This window comes from Rattus norvegicus, chromosome 16 (assembly GCF_021556685.1).
Source record: "Rattus norvegicus strain SHRSP/BbbUtx chromosome 16, alternate assembly SHRSP_T2T, whole genome shotgun sequence".
NCBI classification, from domain to species: Eukaryota; Metazoa; Chordata; class Mammalia; order Rodentia; family Muridae; genus Rattus; species Rattus norvegicus.
Genome location: NC_141549.1, coordinates 84195086 through 84213290, shown reverse-complemented (window position 1 = coordinate 84213290; position 18205 = coordinate 84195086). Strand labels below are relative to the sequence as shown.

General features: G+C 50.0%; 1 protein-coding gene across 11 annotated transcripts in view; it reads left to right on the top strand.

Annotated features, from left to right (window-relative positions):
• Positions 1-4061: 4061 nt before the first annotated feature.
• Positions 4062-18205, top strand: part of Tmem255b (transmembrane protein 255B) — a 28317-nt gene continuing 14173 nt past the window's right edge. For 4 of the 11 annotated variants that reach the window (XR_015639372.1, XR_015639371.1, XM_087587984.1 and 1 more), the window contains exons 1-3: positions 4062-4503; positions 12026-12168; positions 14850-14912. Coding sequence is in view for 9 of the 11 variants with exons in the window: in XM_087587984.1 (XP_087444110.1) it covers positions 4206-4503; positions 12026-12168; positions 14850-14912 (504 nt within the window). In the remaining 2 variants the exon portion in view is untranslated. Of the gene's footprint in view, positions 4504-5222; positions 5290-5455; positions 5692-10719; positions 11889-12025; positions 12169-14493; positions 14583-14849; positions 14913-18205 lie in introns of those variants that run through there. The other 7 variants (XM_087587989.1, XM_087587990.1, XM_087587988.1 and 4 more) reach the window with 7 other exon arrangements.

The window sequence follows — 18205 nt, the reverse complement described above, 5'->3', positions numbered from 1 at the left end:
GAGAGACAGGAGGAACCCGGAAGTGATAGTACTGCTGGAGTTTTTAGGGTGCAAACCTGGGCTCTGGCAGTCCCAGCAAGCTCAGTTTGGCTCCTGTCACTAGTATAGCAATTAAAGAAACATTCATGAAAAACAGAAAACGGCATGCTTGATGTGGCCACAGCAGGAAGAGGAGCAAATATGTCCCGTGACCTCAAGTCTGTCTTCGGGGTACTACTCTGAGGTTGAGGGTTATCGAGAGAGCACGAGCTAAGTCAGTTAAGTAGCCCTAGCCCATGTGGTTCTACTCACTGTTGACCACTTGTTCTTTCAGCTCTGGATTATCCTGAGAGAGCCTTCTCTGGTCTCCTAAGTTGACAGAACTGCATGAAGTCTCTTCCTGGGAGAAAGTCCCTTCTCTGACTGGCACCAGGGCCCCAGCCTTTCCCTCCCAGATTTTACCTACACCAGATTCTCAGGGAAATCATAACTCCTCAGGGTCCATTCATGTAATACCCTGATAGCATGAGAACTTGTTTTTAAAATATCTTCTCTTCTACCAACATGGCTACAATAGATGTGTGTCAGAACACAGTTGAAGGACGGAGGTGTGGGAGGAGGTTTTGAGGTGCTTGTGAGAAAACTCCAAGAAAGCAAGGCATGAGTCTTGGGACCTCCGTTTCCTTCAGAGCACAGTGCTGTTCTTAGAATGTGTTTCCGTGCCCCTCCCAGGGGTAGGAGTGCATTTACCTCAGCTGTTGCTATTCATGTGCCTCTATGGAAAAAAACGTGTTTTTGCTGCGGGCAGCTTGTCTTTGTGTTTGGACACTTGACTCACGTGACTCTTCTTAACCCTTGAAGTATAAGTTGTCTGATGCTTGGAATAAAGTCAGCTAGAGCATCAGAACTTAAATCCACCTCATTTTTAGGCCTTGCTCCCCCAGGTTCACGCTGCCAGTTAGAGTGGTAAACAGATGTGTTACCCATCATGACTATGCTGGTGATTTCCGTGGCGTTCGTGTCTTTAACATGGGGCCAAGAACATGGCTCAGCAGGTGAAGGTGCTTGCCACCAAACCCGATGATCTGAGTTCAAAGTCCCGAACGGGGGGGAAGGAGAGGATCAAGCCCCACAAACCATCCTGTGACCACCATGCTGGTGACATGGCACATGGAGGAACATGCACGCACAACCGCATGTATATATGCATGTATACACGTGTAAGCATATACTTTTAAAATATTTATTAATTCTCCATTCCAAAATGAAAAGTTTGGTGTATGCCAATCGGCCAAAGGAAGCTTTCAGGAATGTTCTCCTAAGACATAAGGAACTCAGCCACTGGCCTGCGCCAGTCATCCCCAAACTTAGTTATACTAAGCTGTGTAGCTAATGTGTAGACACGACCCTTTAGACTCCGGACGGTCAGATTGCGGCCAACTTTGTAAAATAGCTGGCATCTTTCCCACTTCCTGAAGTTTGGGCCAAGGCAACCAGGCATCTGGTGCCCACAGACCCCCTGGGCAAGCTCCTGTTAGTTCCAGCTCCAGGCCTCGGTGGAGCCTGCTGGTTCCTGCAGCTGCCTGCAGCACCTGCCTGGTCCCTGTCCTCTGTTCTTGGCTGAGCTGGAAACATGCCCGGTGTCTCTTTAGAGGCCATCTGCCCGCACATCTGCATCCCTACCAGTGTCTGCGCTCCTTCAGGGCCAAGCTGGCTCATCTCTCTGTCTGCAGTGAGCAGCTCATAGCCAGGTCTGAACCCTTAGCACTGAGAACAAAGGTACCCGCCTTGCTTATCTGCTGCTGCCTCTATTTCCCTCACAGGAAAGCCCACAGATAGGGCTCTCCCCTCGTCTGGTTAGCTTAGGTACCATGGGGCCTTAGAGGGTTAGCCAGGCTGTGGCAAGTCCCTGAGTGCCCATGGGTAGCAGATGAAGGAGGGCTGAGATGCTGGGGTGGGGCTCACGTTTACCAGAAGATTTCTCTTTTTCTGCAGAGGCCTTGGCTGGCTCTGTGGAAACTGGCACTTAGAATAGCTCTTCTGGACCTGGGAGGGGACAGCACTTAGGGCCCAGCTTCCCAGAGCACAATAAGCCACCCACTTCTCATCCTGCAAATAATTGGTAATCTTGGAAAAGGATCTGCAGGGGTTCCTGGACTGTTACTATTTGTGGTCGATGGGACCGGAAATTGCTCTACACTGTGCTAGGCCAAAAAAAACCAAACCAAACCAAACCAACAACAACAACAAAAAAAAACCCCCAAAAAACAAAAAAAACCCAAAAACAAACAAACAAAAAAAACCTCCCGATTAGAGGAGTGATGTGTGCTAGTACACAGGTACCATAGGCTTCTTTGTACCCCCCACAAATACCAGGCAAGGTTTCTCCCTGTAGCCCAGGCTAGCCTCAAACTCATGGGAATGTTCCTTCCTCAGTCTTCTGAGTGCTGTATATACTACAGGTATGAGACACCATTTGCAGCTTAATTCATGACATCTGTATCTCCAGACATAATGGCATTGTACTGGCCCCGGCAACCAGGGTGCTAATGAATGCCATTGGTCGCAGAATCCCTGTTATTGGTTATGTACTGGCCTCAACGTTTCTGATGGTTATAGACCAGCCTCGGTGCTCGGGTGGTCTTTACCATCTCTGGTGGATATGCACTGGTCTCAGTGCCCCTGAAAGTCACATTTGGGTTATAGCATTCCTTGAAGTCACAGTGTATCTCTGACCTTTCCGTGCCTCATCAATTTCATATCTCTGTCGAGGTCAGTCAAGGTCTCAGTTTATTGGATCATGACCTCCTAACACAGATCTTGACTCCTACAGTGGCCCAAACCCCCCCCCCCCCCCATATCCTTAGAAAAGGCTCAGAGGCCTTTGAGTTTATTAAATGCTAAATTCTGCTTTCTCTAGCATGGTGACCTTCCCCCACGCCGCCAGTGCCTGAGCCCCGGAGACCACGCCTTATCTTGATCCACCAGCATCTTCACCTTTGTTTACTGATCTACCTCCCACCCCCTCCCTCCCAACTCCCTTGGAGCAGCGTCTAGATCGAGGTGGAGTCTCAAGAAGTTCTGAGACTAGAAACTGCCCTGCGGTCATATGCCCCCATTCATGACAGACCTTCAGCCCAACAATGGTTTAAAAAGACTCTGGAGGATTCTGGCAGCACTGGCCTCGTTGAACCACCCTTCTTCCAAAGGATTTCCTAAGGATCTGTTCTTGGGCTACCCTTAGAGCCCACTGCCTTGTGGGAATATCCTCGGTGTGCCTGAATCTTGCTTGCTGAGCTTTTGTACAGGGGGGCAACCCACCCCCTTGTTGTGGGTGGGTTGTACCCATTTTGTGAAACCCTAAAGACCACCAAGGAGCTGATGCAATCACACTAGGGTCTTTATTCAAGCCCAAGCTTGAGCCACACCGTAGTCATTGACTCAGCAGGATGGGAGGGTGAAGCCCCGAGCCCAGTTTCAAGCAAGCATTTATAGGGGCAAGCAAACAAGCAAGGGGGTATCCAGCCTGGCACACATCTGATTGGGCGGCTACTATGAAATTTGTTGCTCTGTTCTTTAAAAGGGTTGGCTGGTGCTGGGAGTCAAGCTATAAACTTTTATAAGTAGATATCTTTAGGTACGACTGTGACTTCTGCTTTCCTCCCGGTTGGTAGTTATTAGGGAGTGACCTGGAGACCAGTGTTAGGTGCAGGCTTGTTGGTTAACTGGAGTTCAACCTTAGGTCAGATTCTCTCAGATGGGGCCTAAACCCAAGATGGAGTTGGTCTGGCCTCTCAGATGTAGGTTCCTACGTTCTCTTCACTGTTAGCAAGCTAGCAAGCAGGGTCCCTCCAGGCTCGCTGCTTCAGTTTCCCGCCTCTGCTTCCTCTTAAGGTTGACTGTGATTGGACGTAGGAGCCAAAGAAACCTTTTCCTTCTCAAACTGCCGTCGGTTAAGCCATGCCATGTCTGCTCATTTGTTTCCTGCGGCTACCCTACTCCACCCCCTGCTTCCCCCAGCAGCCTTCACTCAGCCTGCCAAAAAAATGACCTAATTGCCAGCCGTGTCTTGCTAAGGAAACAGCCTTTGAGAGCCTTCCTTGGTGAGGAGGGGTTGATTTCCATGGCTCTCCTCCTTCCCTCCTTCCCTTCTGCCTCTGTTTTTGCAGCTAGGGATCAAGCTGGCAGCCTTGTGCGTACCGTACATACCATGTAAGCACTTTACTATGGAACTGTGTAAGCGCTCCACCGCTGAGCTACGTGAGCGCTCCACCGCTGAGCTACGTGAGCGCTCCACCGCTGAGCTACGTGAGCGCTCCACCGCTGAGCTACGTGAGCGCTCCACCGCTGAGCTACGTGAGCGCTCCACCGCTGAGCTACGTGAGCGCTCCACCGCTGAGCTACGTGAGCGCTCCACCGCTGAGCTACGTGAGCGCTCCACCGCTGAGCTACGTGAGCGCTCCACCGCTGAGCTACGTGAGCGCTCCACCGCTGAGCTACGTGAGCGCTCCACCGCTGAGCTACGTGAGCACTTCACCATTGAGCGCTATATTCCTGGTCCTCAAAATATTTTAAATAATACATTAATAGTCTTTAAAAGACTTACTTTTCCCCTACTGCTGCTGTGCACAGGGTTCAGTCTTGGTTAGTTTTTTTTTTTTTTTTTTTTTTTTGTCAACTTGACACAGCTAGAGTAATCTTAGGAAGAGGACATTAACTGAGAAACTGCCTCTGTCATATCACCTGTGGGCAAGACCGCTGAGAATCTTCTGAGTTAATGATTGGTGTGGGAGGGCCCAACTCACTGGGGGGGGGGAGGTGCCGCCCCTGGGTGGGTGGTCTTGGGTGTTATAAGAAAACAGGCTGAGCAAATTTTTTTTTTTTTTTTTTTTTTTTTTTTGCGCCCATCTCCGTCTTCCCACAGCAGCCTTCACTCAGAACTTTTGCTGGGGTGGGTGGGGGAGGAGAACATCCCTGCCCTTGCTGCTAGGTGGGGGCAATGCTCGCAATAGAACCCAGGTCTCTATGCTGTATGCACATCCACCAGAACCCTAACTGAGAAGACGCCTCCGACCATCACCTCACCTGTGTGCAAGTCTGTAGAACATTTCCTAGTGATTGACCGGGAGGGCTCAACCCACTGGGGTCTGAAGTAGGCAGGGGCTTGAGTCCTCTCCGGCTGTGTGGCCAAGCCCTGTTCTGCACCTGCTGCCTTTCTCTGTTTCCCTCCCCCTGAGCCACCCAGTCCTTGGTGTGTGGCCACCTCTGACGGAGAGTTGGGCCCAGGCCAGTGGTCCACAGTTTCTACAGGTGCGTTCCTTCTCGCTGGGTCTCTGGGTCTTTCCGACTTAATTTCCAGGGACCAGAGACTGGAAGGGGAAGAGGGGGAGGAGAGAAAGGAGGGGTGAGAAGAGGAGGAGCGGCAGGCACCAGGACCTTGGAGGGAGGAAGGGAGGTGTAGGAGATGGAGGGGGGCAGAGGGGCGGTGGACGGAGAAGGGAAATGACTGAAGGAGAGGTAGAAAGACATGCCCGTGGAGTAGAGGAGAGCGGACACAGAGCTGCACTTCTTGCAAAGGCTCCCGGGCCTCCTGAAACCTAATCTCCAGACAGGAGGAGCCCCGGAGCATTGCCCTCCTAGTGGAGGGCACTTCGGGAATGCAGCCGCTCCCACCGCCTGTGCCAGGCCCTCTGGCTCTGCTGGATACCACAGGTTAGCTAAGGGCATCGTTGGTATCTCTGCCATTGGGGGCCCAGGAGCTGGGTTACAAGTCTCTAACAGATCTAAGAGGGGAACTACCTGCACAGCTAAGGGCTCTGGGTCCAGGACTCCTTTGGGGTTTGGGGCTGGGACTCCGGTCTGGTTTCCTGTGGCACAGGCCACCTGTCCATTGGTGCCTCATCCTTCTCCACACCAATCTACCTACTACTTAATCCCTTCTGCCTCTGCCCCGATGCTATCTTTTTGTTAACAGACCCGAATCCTTTTTAAGCGGTAAATCCAAGACCAACACCTTTCCAGTCCTACTGCATTTATTTTCGTTTCTAAACTTTACTGGGAAATGTTTGTTTGAAAGAACCGGGGAATGCTTCCTGCCTGGGGGTGGGGGTGGGGGTGTGGGTGGGGATGTGGGTGGGGGTGGGGGTGTGGGTGTGGGTGGGGGGGTGAGGGCGCTCAGGGATTTTAGCGCTGTTGGAGCCAGCAACAGCTTCCACCTGCCTCACACCCCGGCCCCTCCATCTCTAATTGTTCGCTTTCCCACATCAAGCCTGACCCAGCTGAAAGCCAGGTCCGTCTGGGAAAACAGGAAACCTGGTGGGGCTCTGGCTCCAGCCATCTCGGCCTGGGTGCTCTTCTGGGAGGTGTCCTGAACCTGAAGAAATGCCTGCCCGGCATTGTTTCTGGAGAGCCGAGGGTGGGGGAAATTTAGGTGGTGACCCTCTGCTGTGGGATTAAGGGATTAGGTCAGCGTGGGGGTGGGGGGATCGATGGGAACCGTGGTGATAGCTTCCAGCATTCAGGAGACACTTCTGGGAAGTCTGGTTAGTTAAATAATAATGAAGAATCTGGCTTCTAAGAGAGATGCTGTGCCTTCTCCTCTGTAAGGCCAGCCACTCTGGGTCATCCACTCGGTCTCCTAAGCGCAGATAGCTGTTGAACAGCAGCCGATACATTACCAGTTGCCACTGCTGTGATGTTAGGGTGACTCGGTTTACACCTGCTAAGGAGCTCCAGACTTTGAAATGGTTTGTGGGAGGTTTGTGGTTTCTGTTGAGACAGAGTCTTGGTTTTTTGAGAATTTTTTTGTTTTTAGATTTATTTATTTATGTATGTGAGCACACGGTTGCTGTCTTCAGACACACCAGAAGAGAATATCAGATTCCATTGCAGATGGTTGCGAGCCACCATGTGTTTGCTGGGAATTGAACTTGAAGATCAGTCAGTGCTCTTAACTGTTGAACCGTCTCTCCAGCCCCTTGAGACAAACCGCAAGAGTAGCTAAAGTTCTGTGTGGCTCCAGACTGTGGCCATTTTATATGGACACTTCTTTGCTTACAGCTTGGAGTGGTGTTACATATAAAATCAGAACCTGGGGTTGGGGATTTAGCTCAGTGGTAGAGTGCTTGCCTAGCAAGCGCAAGGCCCTGGGTTCGGTCCCCAGCTCCGAAAAAAAAGAAAAGGAAAAAAAAAATCAGAACCTGGTGACAGAGCAGTGACTAGTTTTGCCTCTACAGGATACGCTCTAAGGGGATGTCCTAGGCTGGTCTCAAACCCCCTAGGCTCACTCAAATGACCCTTCTTCCTTCTGCCTCAGCATCCTTAGTACCCAAGACTATAGACCCAGGCTACCACACTTAACTCAGAGGATCAACCTCACTTGAGGATTTCGGGCCCTGTAGATAGCAGGACCTTCTGGGTCTTGTCCTCCGGGCTGGGGTATCTCTCCCCATGGCCTAGCACAGTGGACAGTCTGTTGTCCATCAAAGCCTACACCAAGTGGAACTGTGAGGACCCAGGTCAGCAAGGCAGGCAGCGGACTGGAAAAGAGGACAGCATTTGAAAGTGAGGGGTGACATGGGCAGAAGGTGGCCAGGTGGGCATGCCAAGGTGTGTGGGGAGGGCATAGCCAAGACTGAATAGACAGTTGAGAGAGTCCCCACCACTGGCTCGATGGCACCCTCAGAACAGCCCTGTGGCTTTTAAATGAGGACGGCTTTCACAGATGGCTCCAAGGACCTTCTAATAGACTAGGTCTATCAGGTCACTGTCTTTGCTCTCTCTACCCAGGTGAAGTCTTGTTACTTACGCCACACCAGGTGCCACCTCCTCCCAGTGTGAGTGGGACGCTGGCATCCTGAGAGTGAAGGGCACAGCCCCACTTGGCCTTTTTCCTCTCTGTGGGCCTGAGCTTAGTCACCTCTCACAGTAACTCATCTGGTAGCAGTGGTTTAATTAGGAGCCAGGAGCTGTCTATGCACAGAACAGTAGCGTTGATTAAGGGACAGAGAGGATGGTGCAGTAATTGTCTGGGTATCTGTCAGATGTGAAATGCCTTTTATATTTAAAACCTGTTGTGGAAATGCTTGTATCTGGGGATTTCAGACACCCTTTACTTATTTTTATGCCATGTTAAATATTGAGATATATTTATGAAAGGTACTTTGGGCAGGACTCTCCTCATCCGTGTATTTCTGGTGGGAGTCCATTAGCTCCAATCCAAGCAGTCAGAAAGGTATGCTCGCCTGCCCTGTCCAGCAACAATGTAACTTTCCAGACCTTGTCTTAACCCAGGAACTGTGGACAGAAATGCTGGCAGCCCGACCTCGCTCCTGTCTCTAGCTTTTTGCTACAAGAATACTCTGGGGGAAAGTCAGGCTAAGGAAGGGACTGGTAGGGGGCAAACAGCTGTGAGGAATATAATGGGTGACTGTGTAATTCAAGGGCCTGACTTTTGGCCAACTGTTTTTGCGGGTCAGAAGCCTTAACTCTAATGGTGCTAAGTGCCACCAGCCTAGGATGTCATGCTAGTGAACCAACGCAGTGGACACGGTTCAGGGTGCTGTGGGCTAATGCCACCCGAGGTGAAAGATGTCTCAGCAGAAAGGTCCACCCAGATCTCAGCCATGCTGGGTCATTATTAATTGTTTGGAATGTAATTGGCGTGTGCATTTAGGTAAATAAATGGAGAAAGTGAAACCCTTTAGGGGGAGAAAGCACCTACTTGGTTCACTCCAGGGCTGTTTACTTCCAGGTGTGCTTGCTCTGTACCTCTGCAAACACCCACTGTGAGGTACGACCCAGACCCATCCTACTGCAGGTGCCCCTGAGGCTGTGTGTGTGCTCTTGGTAGGGATGTGGGCACTGTGGAGAAGCAAAGGACCGCTCCATGGCCTTCCATCTTCTGTCAAGGGTGCTCTGTGTCCTGTTCCTGGTGCTTTCAAAAGAGGGCATTGCCTCTCCTCCTGCTCTCCTGTGTCACATCCCATAGGCCTGAGCCATCCAGGGCAGATGATCCTGAAAGACCCCCAGACTTGGGGAGACTCTCGCTCCAGTCACGGGTTGAGGTACCCCCAGGAAACACGAGAAGCCGGTCTTGATGTAATCAACAAGAGGCAGTTTTATTTACGAGATCTCGGGCTGACACGTATCTCACACAGGAGACTGAGTCAAGCCCCGAGCCTCTCTAGGCAGGAGCTTATATAGGGAAAACCAGGGGTTTCATGTGAATACACATAATTGGCTAATACAAAGGGTGCACAGTTACTTTTGGCACGGAGTTACATCAACAAAGCATACATGTAATCTAGCATCTCAGCAATGTGGGCAGGGCAACTCATCTCACTGCAGCAGGGGGATGACCCATCCTCAGGGAGTGAAGGAAGGGGAGGGGGTGGCTCCAGATGGCCAGTGTCCTTGGGAGTTGATAGTCAGGCCAGTGAGCCCTATCTCAAATTCTCTCAGGCATGTCTGGACTTTGTTCATGACTAACTTTTAGAAATTTTAACCCTTCAATCCCATTCGGCCTGCCTCACTTCCCTTGGATTTACACAGAGGAGAAAGTAGAACTGGGGTCTTGGGGTCTCTCTCTCTCTCTCTCTCTCTCTCACTCACTCACTCTCTGCCTACCCTGCTGCAGAAGCCTCTCCAGCTTCCTGTTCTTCAGCTCGAAGATGACCCACTTACCACCCACCAACTTCAGGGCTAGCTGGATCCACTCCCCAAGCACCTCAGAGCCTCCTTTTCTGGGTGGTGTTCTCATCCTCCACCCCTGATTCTCCCTGTCCCCTGACCCTCTGAAATGGGGCTCTATATAAAGTCTATGTGTACCAAGGCTCATCTATGTCTGGTGGCCTCTTATCCCAAGACCAGAAGCTCCCAGTGGGGGTAAGGGATCAACTTGTGTTCATGGCAGTGAGTCTGGGATCTGAAGGCATCTGCACACAATGGAAACTCAAGTCGGGGGGGGGGGGGGATGGGGAGCTTGGGGCATGAATGAGAATGAGGAGGGAAAGGAGAGGGGTGAGTGGGAGAGCAAACACGCGCGTGGTGTGATGGTGTTACTGCTGCTGACATTGAAGTAATACCATAGGGTGAGCTGAGGCAGGTACAAGGGTCCTGTGGACTCTGGAATGGACCTTTGTTTCAGAGAGGCAAGAGTGGGGAATCAGAGAGGGAAGGGGAGCCTGAACCCATATCTGAGGCCAGGACCTGCAAAGCACGGTCAACAAGGGTTCTAGCTTCTACCACCCCTTGGGGACCTTGGAAGCAGTGAGGACAGAGGTAGAGAGAGCAACCCTTGCCAGCTCCTGGGAGCCAGCGGTTGCTGTGTTGGGGAATGGGTAGATCTGGCCTCTCTGTGGGGATGAAGGGTGGTTTAGGATGAGATTCTCAGGAGAAGCCTGTCTGGTCTGGAGAAGGGTGAGGAGGCTGGACAGGGCTGAGCAGGGGCTCTGGAAGTAGGTTTTGCTCCTGGAGGTGCGCCCTTGCTGGGTCAGATAAAAATGGCTTTCTCGGGTCAGCTGAGTCATGTGGTGCTTTTAAATATTGTCTTGAGTTTGTAACTATCCTTTCCTTGGGTGTCACAACCTCGACTAGTGTTAAGTTTCCCTGGTGGGATCAAAGACATGTGGAGTCTTCAGACGAGAACCTACCAGAAGTGAAGGTTCTTCCTCTCAGGACACTGGCCATTTTTTTTTTTTTTTTTTGGTTCTTTTTTTCGGAGCTGGGGATCGAACCCAGGGCCTTGCGCTTCCTAGGTAAGGACACTGGCCATTTTATTTAATTTTTTGAGACAGGGTCTCTGTGTGTAGACCTGGCTGTCTTGAAACTCACTCTGTAGACCAGGCTGGCTTTGTCTCTTAGAGATCCGTCTGCTTCCGCCTCTTGAGTGCCCAGCTCCAATGGCCATTTGAAAGGAGGTAAATTGGGTAGGTAGGCAGGCTGCTTTCTGGTGGTGCAGGTACTGGGCTTTGTGGATACACATAGAGGCACACATGAGTACACATACTTGCATATATGTACACACTCACAAACCGTCGAATTGTAGGACTCCGGAGGAGGATGAGGCCACCAGACTTACTTCTTTTTTTTTTTTTTTTTTGGAGCTGGGGATCGAACCCAGGGCCTTGCACTTGCTAGGCAAGCGCTCTACCATTGAGCCACATCCCCAACCCCACCACCAGACTTCTTCCATTCTACTTCTACTCCACTTGCATTTGCAGCGACGTGGTCAGGCGCTTGGCTGGATCAGGTCGAATGTGTCTTCTCACTTGGCTTTGGCCACAGCCTGTGTTTCAGGTGTGGCTGTGTAGTGACTAGGGAAGGCAGGTAGCCGTCAATGGAAAAACCTGTTCTGTCCTCCCCAGACCATCAGGGAAGAGTCAGGCTCAAGAGGATACAGAGGTGAGCGGAGCCCTTTCCAGTGACAGCTGCGCAGTTCCTGGAGTTGGAAGGTTGTCCAGGGGAGCGCTTTATGGCGCTTGGGTTGGTCTGATGAAGGCTGGAGAAGGACGCTCAGTGGAATCTCCTCTCATGTTCTCTACCTGTGACCTCATTCCAGAGTCTCGTATTCCAAAGCAGCTGCAGGGCCCAGCTATTGTATTTGTTTCTCAGGCAGGAGGTAGAACAGAGGCCAAGCTGCAGCTCCCTGAAATGCTTCTGAGTCCAACAATCTCTGCTGAGCTGTAGCATGTACAGGACTCAATCTCACAGTCCAAGGCTGCAGATGCAACCTTCTGGCCAGGTGGGTGGGTCTCCACCCAGAAGTCTCAGCAGCTGACAAGAAGCTCAGCATCTGGGGCATAGCTGTCCCCGACACTTATGTCACCTGTATACCTCTTTACCCCGTGAAACCCTTCCCTCCTCGGACGTGAGATGGATGAAGACAAGCCACTCTCCAGCCTCAGGCAGTGAGTGACCCCTGGCTGTGCTCAGGACTGTCCAGGAGGAGGAAGTGGGCACTTTCCTAGTTCGGCTAGGACCAGGTTTTCCCTGTGCTGGTAGAAGGCAGGCCTGGAGCTCACCAGTACCCTTCTTTTCCTCACAGAGGGCTTTGCAAGGAGAAAGAAGATCTCTCTGTGGTTTGTGGGCTCTCTGCTGCTGGTGTCCACCCTCATCCTCACCATTGGCCTTGCTGCTACCACCAGGACTGAGAATGTGACTGTGGGCGGCTACTACCCAGGGATTATCGTGAGTCGAAGGCCTATGGGGGGAATGGGCAGGATGTTCAGCGACCTGTGTGGACAGATGGGTCACCTGCTAGTCTACAGTGCTGGAAACTTCTGCTGGGGCTAGGGGGACATAGACCTAAGAGAAGTGACCCCTGCCTGATGCCTTGTATCTGGGAAAGAAGACTGAGGAGTGCCGGTGAATGGTCCCTAACATAGGCCATTGTCTTGCACCATGTTCTTAGGCCAGCGCCATCATAGGCTCTCCTGGAGGTAGATCAGGAGAGTAGGGGATGACTTGGTGATGGCAGGGAGGCTTCAGGGCTACAGAAGGTGGCAAAGGTGGGGAGGGTCTGAAGCTGAGGCGGGCCAGAGTCTTTAGACGTCTGAAGAGATTGGCAACACACTCTCCCCACATCCGTGAAGGACCAGCAGGACATTAACGCATACAGCAGCTCCAACATAATTCCTGGCAGATGGGCTAGCGGCTTTGAGAGCCCAATGGGGAGGCCATAGGCTAAAGCCCATGGGTTCATGGTACCTCCATTGAGAATAAGAAGTATAGTTGTGTGCTGACTTCCCCCAAAAGGGTAAATGACTCTAGGGATGGTGCTAATAACTCCAGCAACACAGGACTCTCAGCCCTCAGCATCGAAACATAGTTACATTCTATCTTTTATTGTTTGTTTATGAGTCTTGTATACACGAGTCATGTTATCTGCCTGGATGTAATTCACAGACAACCCTGTGTAAAAATCACCTGTGCAGGAATGGTTTTTACTGGAACATTACATGAAGCACATACCAGAGATGCTGGCCTTGTACAAGGCTCTTCTCCCACATTGGAAGGGCAAGGAGGGGATGCTGAAATTCACCAGCTAGACTGTGCGAAGGTGTAGCATCTCTAATTCTCTGAAAAAGTATGGATGTCAGCCTGGAGTGGTAGTCGCTGTCTGTTCTCCAGATACACTTGTTTGACGTTCTCACCCCAGGGAGCTCTAGTTTCATTTTGTTGCTATGATGGTAACACCGTGACAAAACATGACATAGGGGTGAGAGGGTTTATTTTTAGCTCACATTCAGGTTATAGTCCAGTGTTGCTGGGATGGCACAGGAACAGGGCCTTGAGGCAGCTGGTCACATCCCATCCACAGTCATGAGCAGAGAGATATAAATGCATCCATGACGATTGCTTGCTGTTTGTGTTCAGCTTGATTCCTCCGTTCTTATACAGTACTGGGCCTCCTTCCTAGGGAATGGTGCTGCCCACAGTGGGCTGGGTCTTCTCACATCAATTAACCTAAGCCAGTCTCCCACAAACAGGCCCAATAGCCAACCCAACATAGATCACCCTTCATTGAGACTCTTTCCCCATGTGATTTTAGGTTGTGACAAGTTGATAATCAAAGCTAATCACCACAAGATTGTATTCCAATTTTGGAGAGAAATGAACAAGGAGATACTGCCCTGGGGGATGAACTGACAATATATTAACCAGAATTAGCTTTGTTTCAGACTTTGTTTCTTTATGGAGATGATAGTGAAAGTCAGGTCAGAGAGACACTGCATCCAACAGAGCTGAGGGATGCTGGCCACCTCAGGACAGTGGCACGGGCATGAAAAAAAAATCATTTTTGAAAAAAAAGTTTTCACATCCAAAAAATATTAAACTTAGTATAACTTATATATTTTAACATCTTTATGATGTTTGGGTGTGACATTTGTGAATTGTGGACAAGGGGTGTGGCCTTCAAAGCTGGATACTTGGAGAAATGTCATTCTTCAGAGTCGATATGGGCCAGTGTTGACCCCTCAGACTAGCACAGGCTCAGAGCAATGTGTTCACAGCATCTCTGGGACTCAAGCCCAATGCCCAGGCTTTGAGGTGAGGACAGGTGCAAGCACACGATCCCAGCACCTGATTGAACCTCTGCCAGGGAGACCTCCTAGACCCCAAGCCTCCATCTTGCCTTTTTTCATGCCCAGGTTGCCTGATGTCCTGTCCAGTCTGGATTGTAGTGTAGGCAAGGTCTTAGCATCGCTTCTGCTGAAACGTCATAGGTGTGCCACCTGCCAAATTTCTCTCCATCTTTCTGCTGGAGAAGGCATGTCAGAAGGTCACTGTGAGGGCTTCAGGTCCATACAAAGGTGTACTGAGGCATAATACCTGATTTCTGTGATCAAAAGTTGGACTGATATAGAAGCATCAGCTTCTGCCCCACCAGTGGGCATTGGAGGGGACAGGAGGGGACTGTCACTCCCTAGGGACAATAACTCCATGCTGCATGGTGGGGATGGCCACGCTTTTCTTCGGACAAAGTATTTACTCAAATTAATTTTTTTAAAGACAGGATCTCACTTGGTAGCCCAAGTTGGCCACTCTCCTGCATCAACTTCCCAAGTGCTACCACCCTCAACTGGACAAACATTTTAGGGGTGAATTATTAACTATTTAAAATTACATTTACTTATCTTGAGAGGAGGATGGCATGTGTGGTACATGTGTGGAGGTCAGAGGAATCGGTTCTCTCTTCTACTATGTGGGGTCCTGGGGAATGAACTTGGTCATCATGCTTGCCAGAAAGTGCCTTTACATACTGAGCCATCTTGCCAGTCCAAGGGCCATTATTAACTGTGGTGGTGCTAACCAAACATCTCTCTCTCTCTCTCTCTCTCTCTCTCTTGCTCTTCCTCTCACCTCAGCTGGGCTTTGGGTCCTTCCTGGGAATCATTGGCATCCACCTGGTGGAGAATAGAAGACAAATGGTAAGAAGACACATCTCTCTTGCAAAACATGGGGAATGTGGGTCCCTCAATATAGGATGCTACAGTCACATTAGGGTTTCCTCTTCACATTCACCTGAACCCCCTGGACCTATATACGATAAAACCCAAGACTTGGGTCCTGATCGGTGCCGTTCACAGCTTGGTCAAAATGAGCACACCACACAGGTGATCAGAGGGAGGTGGAGATGGGAACAGAGCCAGGGGATCTGGGGTCAGACGCTAGAAACATAGTTACTGTTCTATTGCTGCGAAGGGACACAGTAACCAGGGCAACTTTTAACATTTAATTGGTGGCTTGCTTACGGTTTTAGAGGTTGAGGCCATGATCATCATGCTGGGAGCAGAGCAGCAGACCCAGGCAGGCATGGTGCTGGAGAAGTAACTAAGATCTTAGGTCTGATCCACAAGGTTGGGGGTTGCAGGGGGGGGGGGAGAGCTAGCACTAACTGGGAATGCAGGGGCTCATGAATGTTGTGGATTATTGTAAAAAAAATAAATGGTCGTCACCTTTGTTTAGGTCCTGTTGGGGTGCTCTGGGATACTCCTGTTTCCACCCCTCCATCCTCCTCCTGTTTCCACCCCTCTATCTCCCTCCCATCCAGGGCTAGGGTTAGAGACACACACTACCATGTCTTGATCTTACATGGGTGCTTGGCATCTGAACTTGGATCCCCAAGCTTATGTGGCACCTACTTTACTGCCTGCGCTGTCTTGCTAGCTCCAGCTTTCAATTTTGGTAGAATTTTAATGTTCCCATTTCATTTAGGCTTCTGATCCACTTTTGCATGAATGATGTGAAGCAGAGCTTCAGGCAGCTCTTTGCATTTTCCTCCTCTGAACACCACTTGTTGGAGTCCATTTTTTAAAGTAACTATAAAACATTTATTTTTAAGAAATATTGAAATAAGATTACATAATTTTATCTTTTTACCTTTCCTCTCTCTATGCTCTCCCATTTATACCTATCTCCTTGTTTCCTCTTCAAATCATGCACATATATATATATTTTTCCTGCTAAGTCCATTTAGCATTACTTCTATGTATATGGTTTCATGGATGGCCATTTGGTAGTGAATAATTAAGGTGGCTCATCCCTAGGGAAGACTAATTGTCCCTCCTCCCCCATGCCTGAGTGTGTTGGATGGTTCTATGTCCACTTCACATTAGCTAGAGTCATCTGAGCTTAGGGACCTCAATTAAGCAAATGCCTCCATAAGATCAGGTTGTAGGCAACCGGTGGCATTTTCTTAATTAGTAATTGATATGGGAGAGCCCAGTCCATTGTGGGTGGCACCACCCTGGGCTGATGGTCCTATAAGAAAGCAGGCTGAGAAAGCCAGTAAGCAGCACCCCTCCATGACCTCTGCATCAGCTCCAGCCTCCAGGTTCCTGCCCTGTTTGAGTTTCTGTCCTGACCTCCCTCAGTGAAAATGGACCATGATGTGGACATGTAACCAATTAAACCCTTTCCTCTCTAGCTTGCTTTTGGTCACTGTATTTCATCACAGCAATAAAAACCCTAAGACACTTAGTTACTTGTAGTTCTTTGTCTATGAGGCTCAATGAAAATTTCCTCCTCCATGAGAGGAAGCGTGTTTATTGGTGTGCTTAATTGAGGTCTTGCTTAAGCAGCTCTCTCTCTCTCTCTCTCTCTCTCTCTCTCTCTCTCTCTCGTGCGCTCTCTCTCTCTCTCTCTCTCTCTCTCTCTCTCTCATATATATATAAATGGGTGAAGCTTCCCTGTCATTTTCGGAGACACAATCCCACAGTAGATTTTCTGGTCCTCTGGTTCTTAGTCTTTCTTCTTCCTCTCTCATTCTGTCCTCCAAGCCTTAGGTACAGGAATTGAGCTGTACTTGTGTCAATTGGGGCTGGCACCCTCATGATCCCTTCTTCTCTGAGCCACGGCTCATCTGTTACAAAGACAAGTTTCTTTGATGAGGGCTGGCGCTAGCTATCTTTCGTGGCTCTTGTGCAAGGTGGCTGGGTCGAGAGGTTCGACGTGGTGCATGAGAAGTTGGAATCTGTTCTCTCCATCAAACCAGTCATCTGACCTTAAATGTGTGGCTGGTTCCTGGGCCCCCGGTCCTGTCCCACTGATCCTATGGGTCTGTCTACCCATGAGCCACACCGTCGTCTTGGTTTCTGCAGCTTTGTCGTTAAGTTCCACAGTCAGGATCATGCGAGTCTTCTAGCGTTGTTCTGCATTTGGCTTGAGTAAGATCCCTTGGGATCCACGTGGGTGAGCCTCTACACCAGGATCTCCAGTAGGGACTGTGCTAAGTGAGGTTGAGGTGCTGAGGGCTCAGCTTCAGAAATACTACTTTTCTGAAGTAGTATTTACCATTTGTCTAGCACAAATTTCAAAATCCTCTTTCACAAATGTTTTTAGTTTTGAGTATAAGTTTTGTGATTTTGTTGTTATCTTTATTCTTTGTTATTGTGTTCACTCTGAGGCCACTGTGTGGGCATTGTTTTGGAGGGATCGTTACCCCCGGCTGTGCCAAGTTCATTGCAAGCCTGTGAGCCATAGAACTCTTTTGCTGTCCCTGCTGGATTTCCAGTGGACCTCTTGAGATTGTGTCTGCGAGATCGTGTTACCTGACAGCTTCATCTTTCCTGGTGGAGTAGAGACCCTGACCATCTACTCTTGGCTTGGCAGTTGGAAGATCAAGACTCAGAGATGAGTTACTAATGGGGGAAGCATGTCCAACAGCGGACAAGCAGCCCCCTCGTCCTTGTCCCTGACAAGCCTCGTGTGGACCCTGCTTGATCTTTCCTCTCTCCTTTTAGAAAGCTCTCCATTTGGGTTAAGTTTCTATGACAAGCACACATTTCAGATATAATGTTAATTTACTATTGGGCAATGCGCCTTACCGGTGCCCCTGTTGATTAGCTTTCGTGGTGCCGGAAGGTACTCTCTGTGATACAGGAGGAGGAACTTAATAAACGTTGATATCACCAAGCTATAAGTGCTGTGACTTACAACAGGGATCAACCTGTGGGAGAGAGCGGTGCAAGCTGGCACATGTGGTGTGGGGGTAACCAGCCACATGGGCCTATGGGAAACCTACTAAAGAAATAAGAGCTGCAGTGTTGGGCACCTTAAACTTGAGGCCACACAGGGCAAGCGCTGTAGTGCTGGGGAAGTGAACCACTTTGGACTTCAGTGCTGACTTTAGCAGCGGCTGGCACCTAAAGGAATAGCTAGTGCAGAGCTGTCTACGGTGAGCATTCAGAAATGGGGGGGGCACTATTTTGTGCCTTTTGGG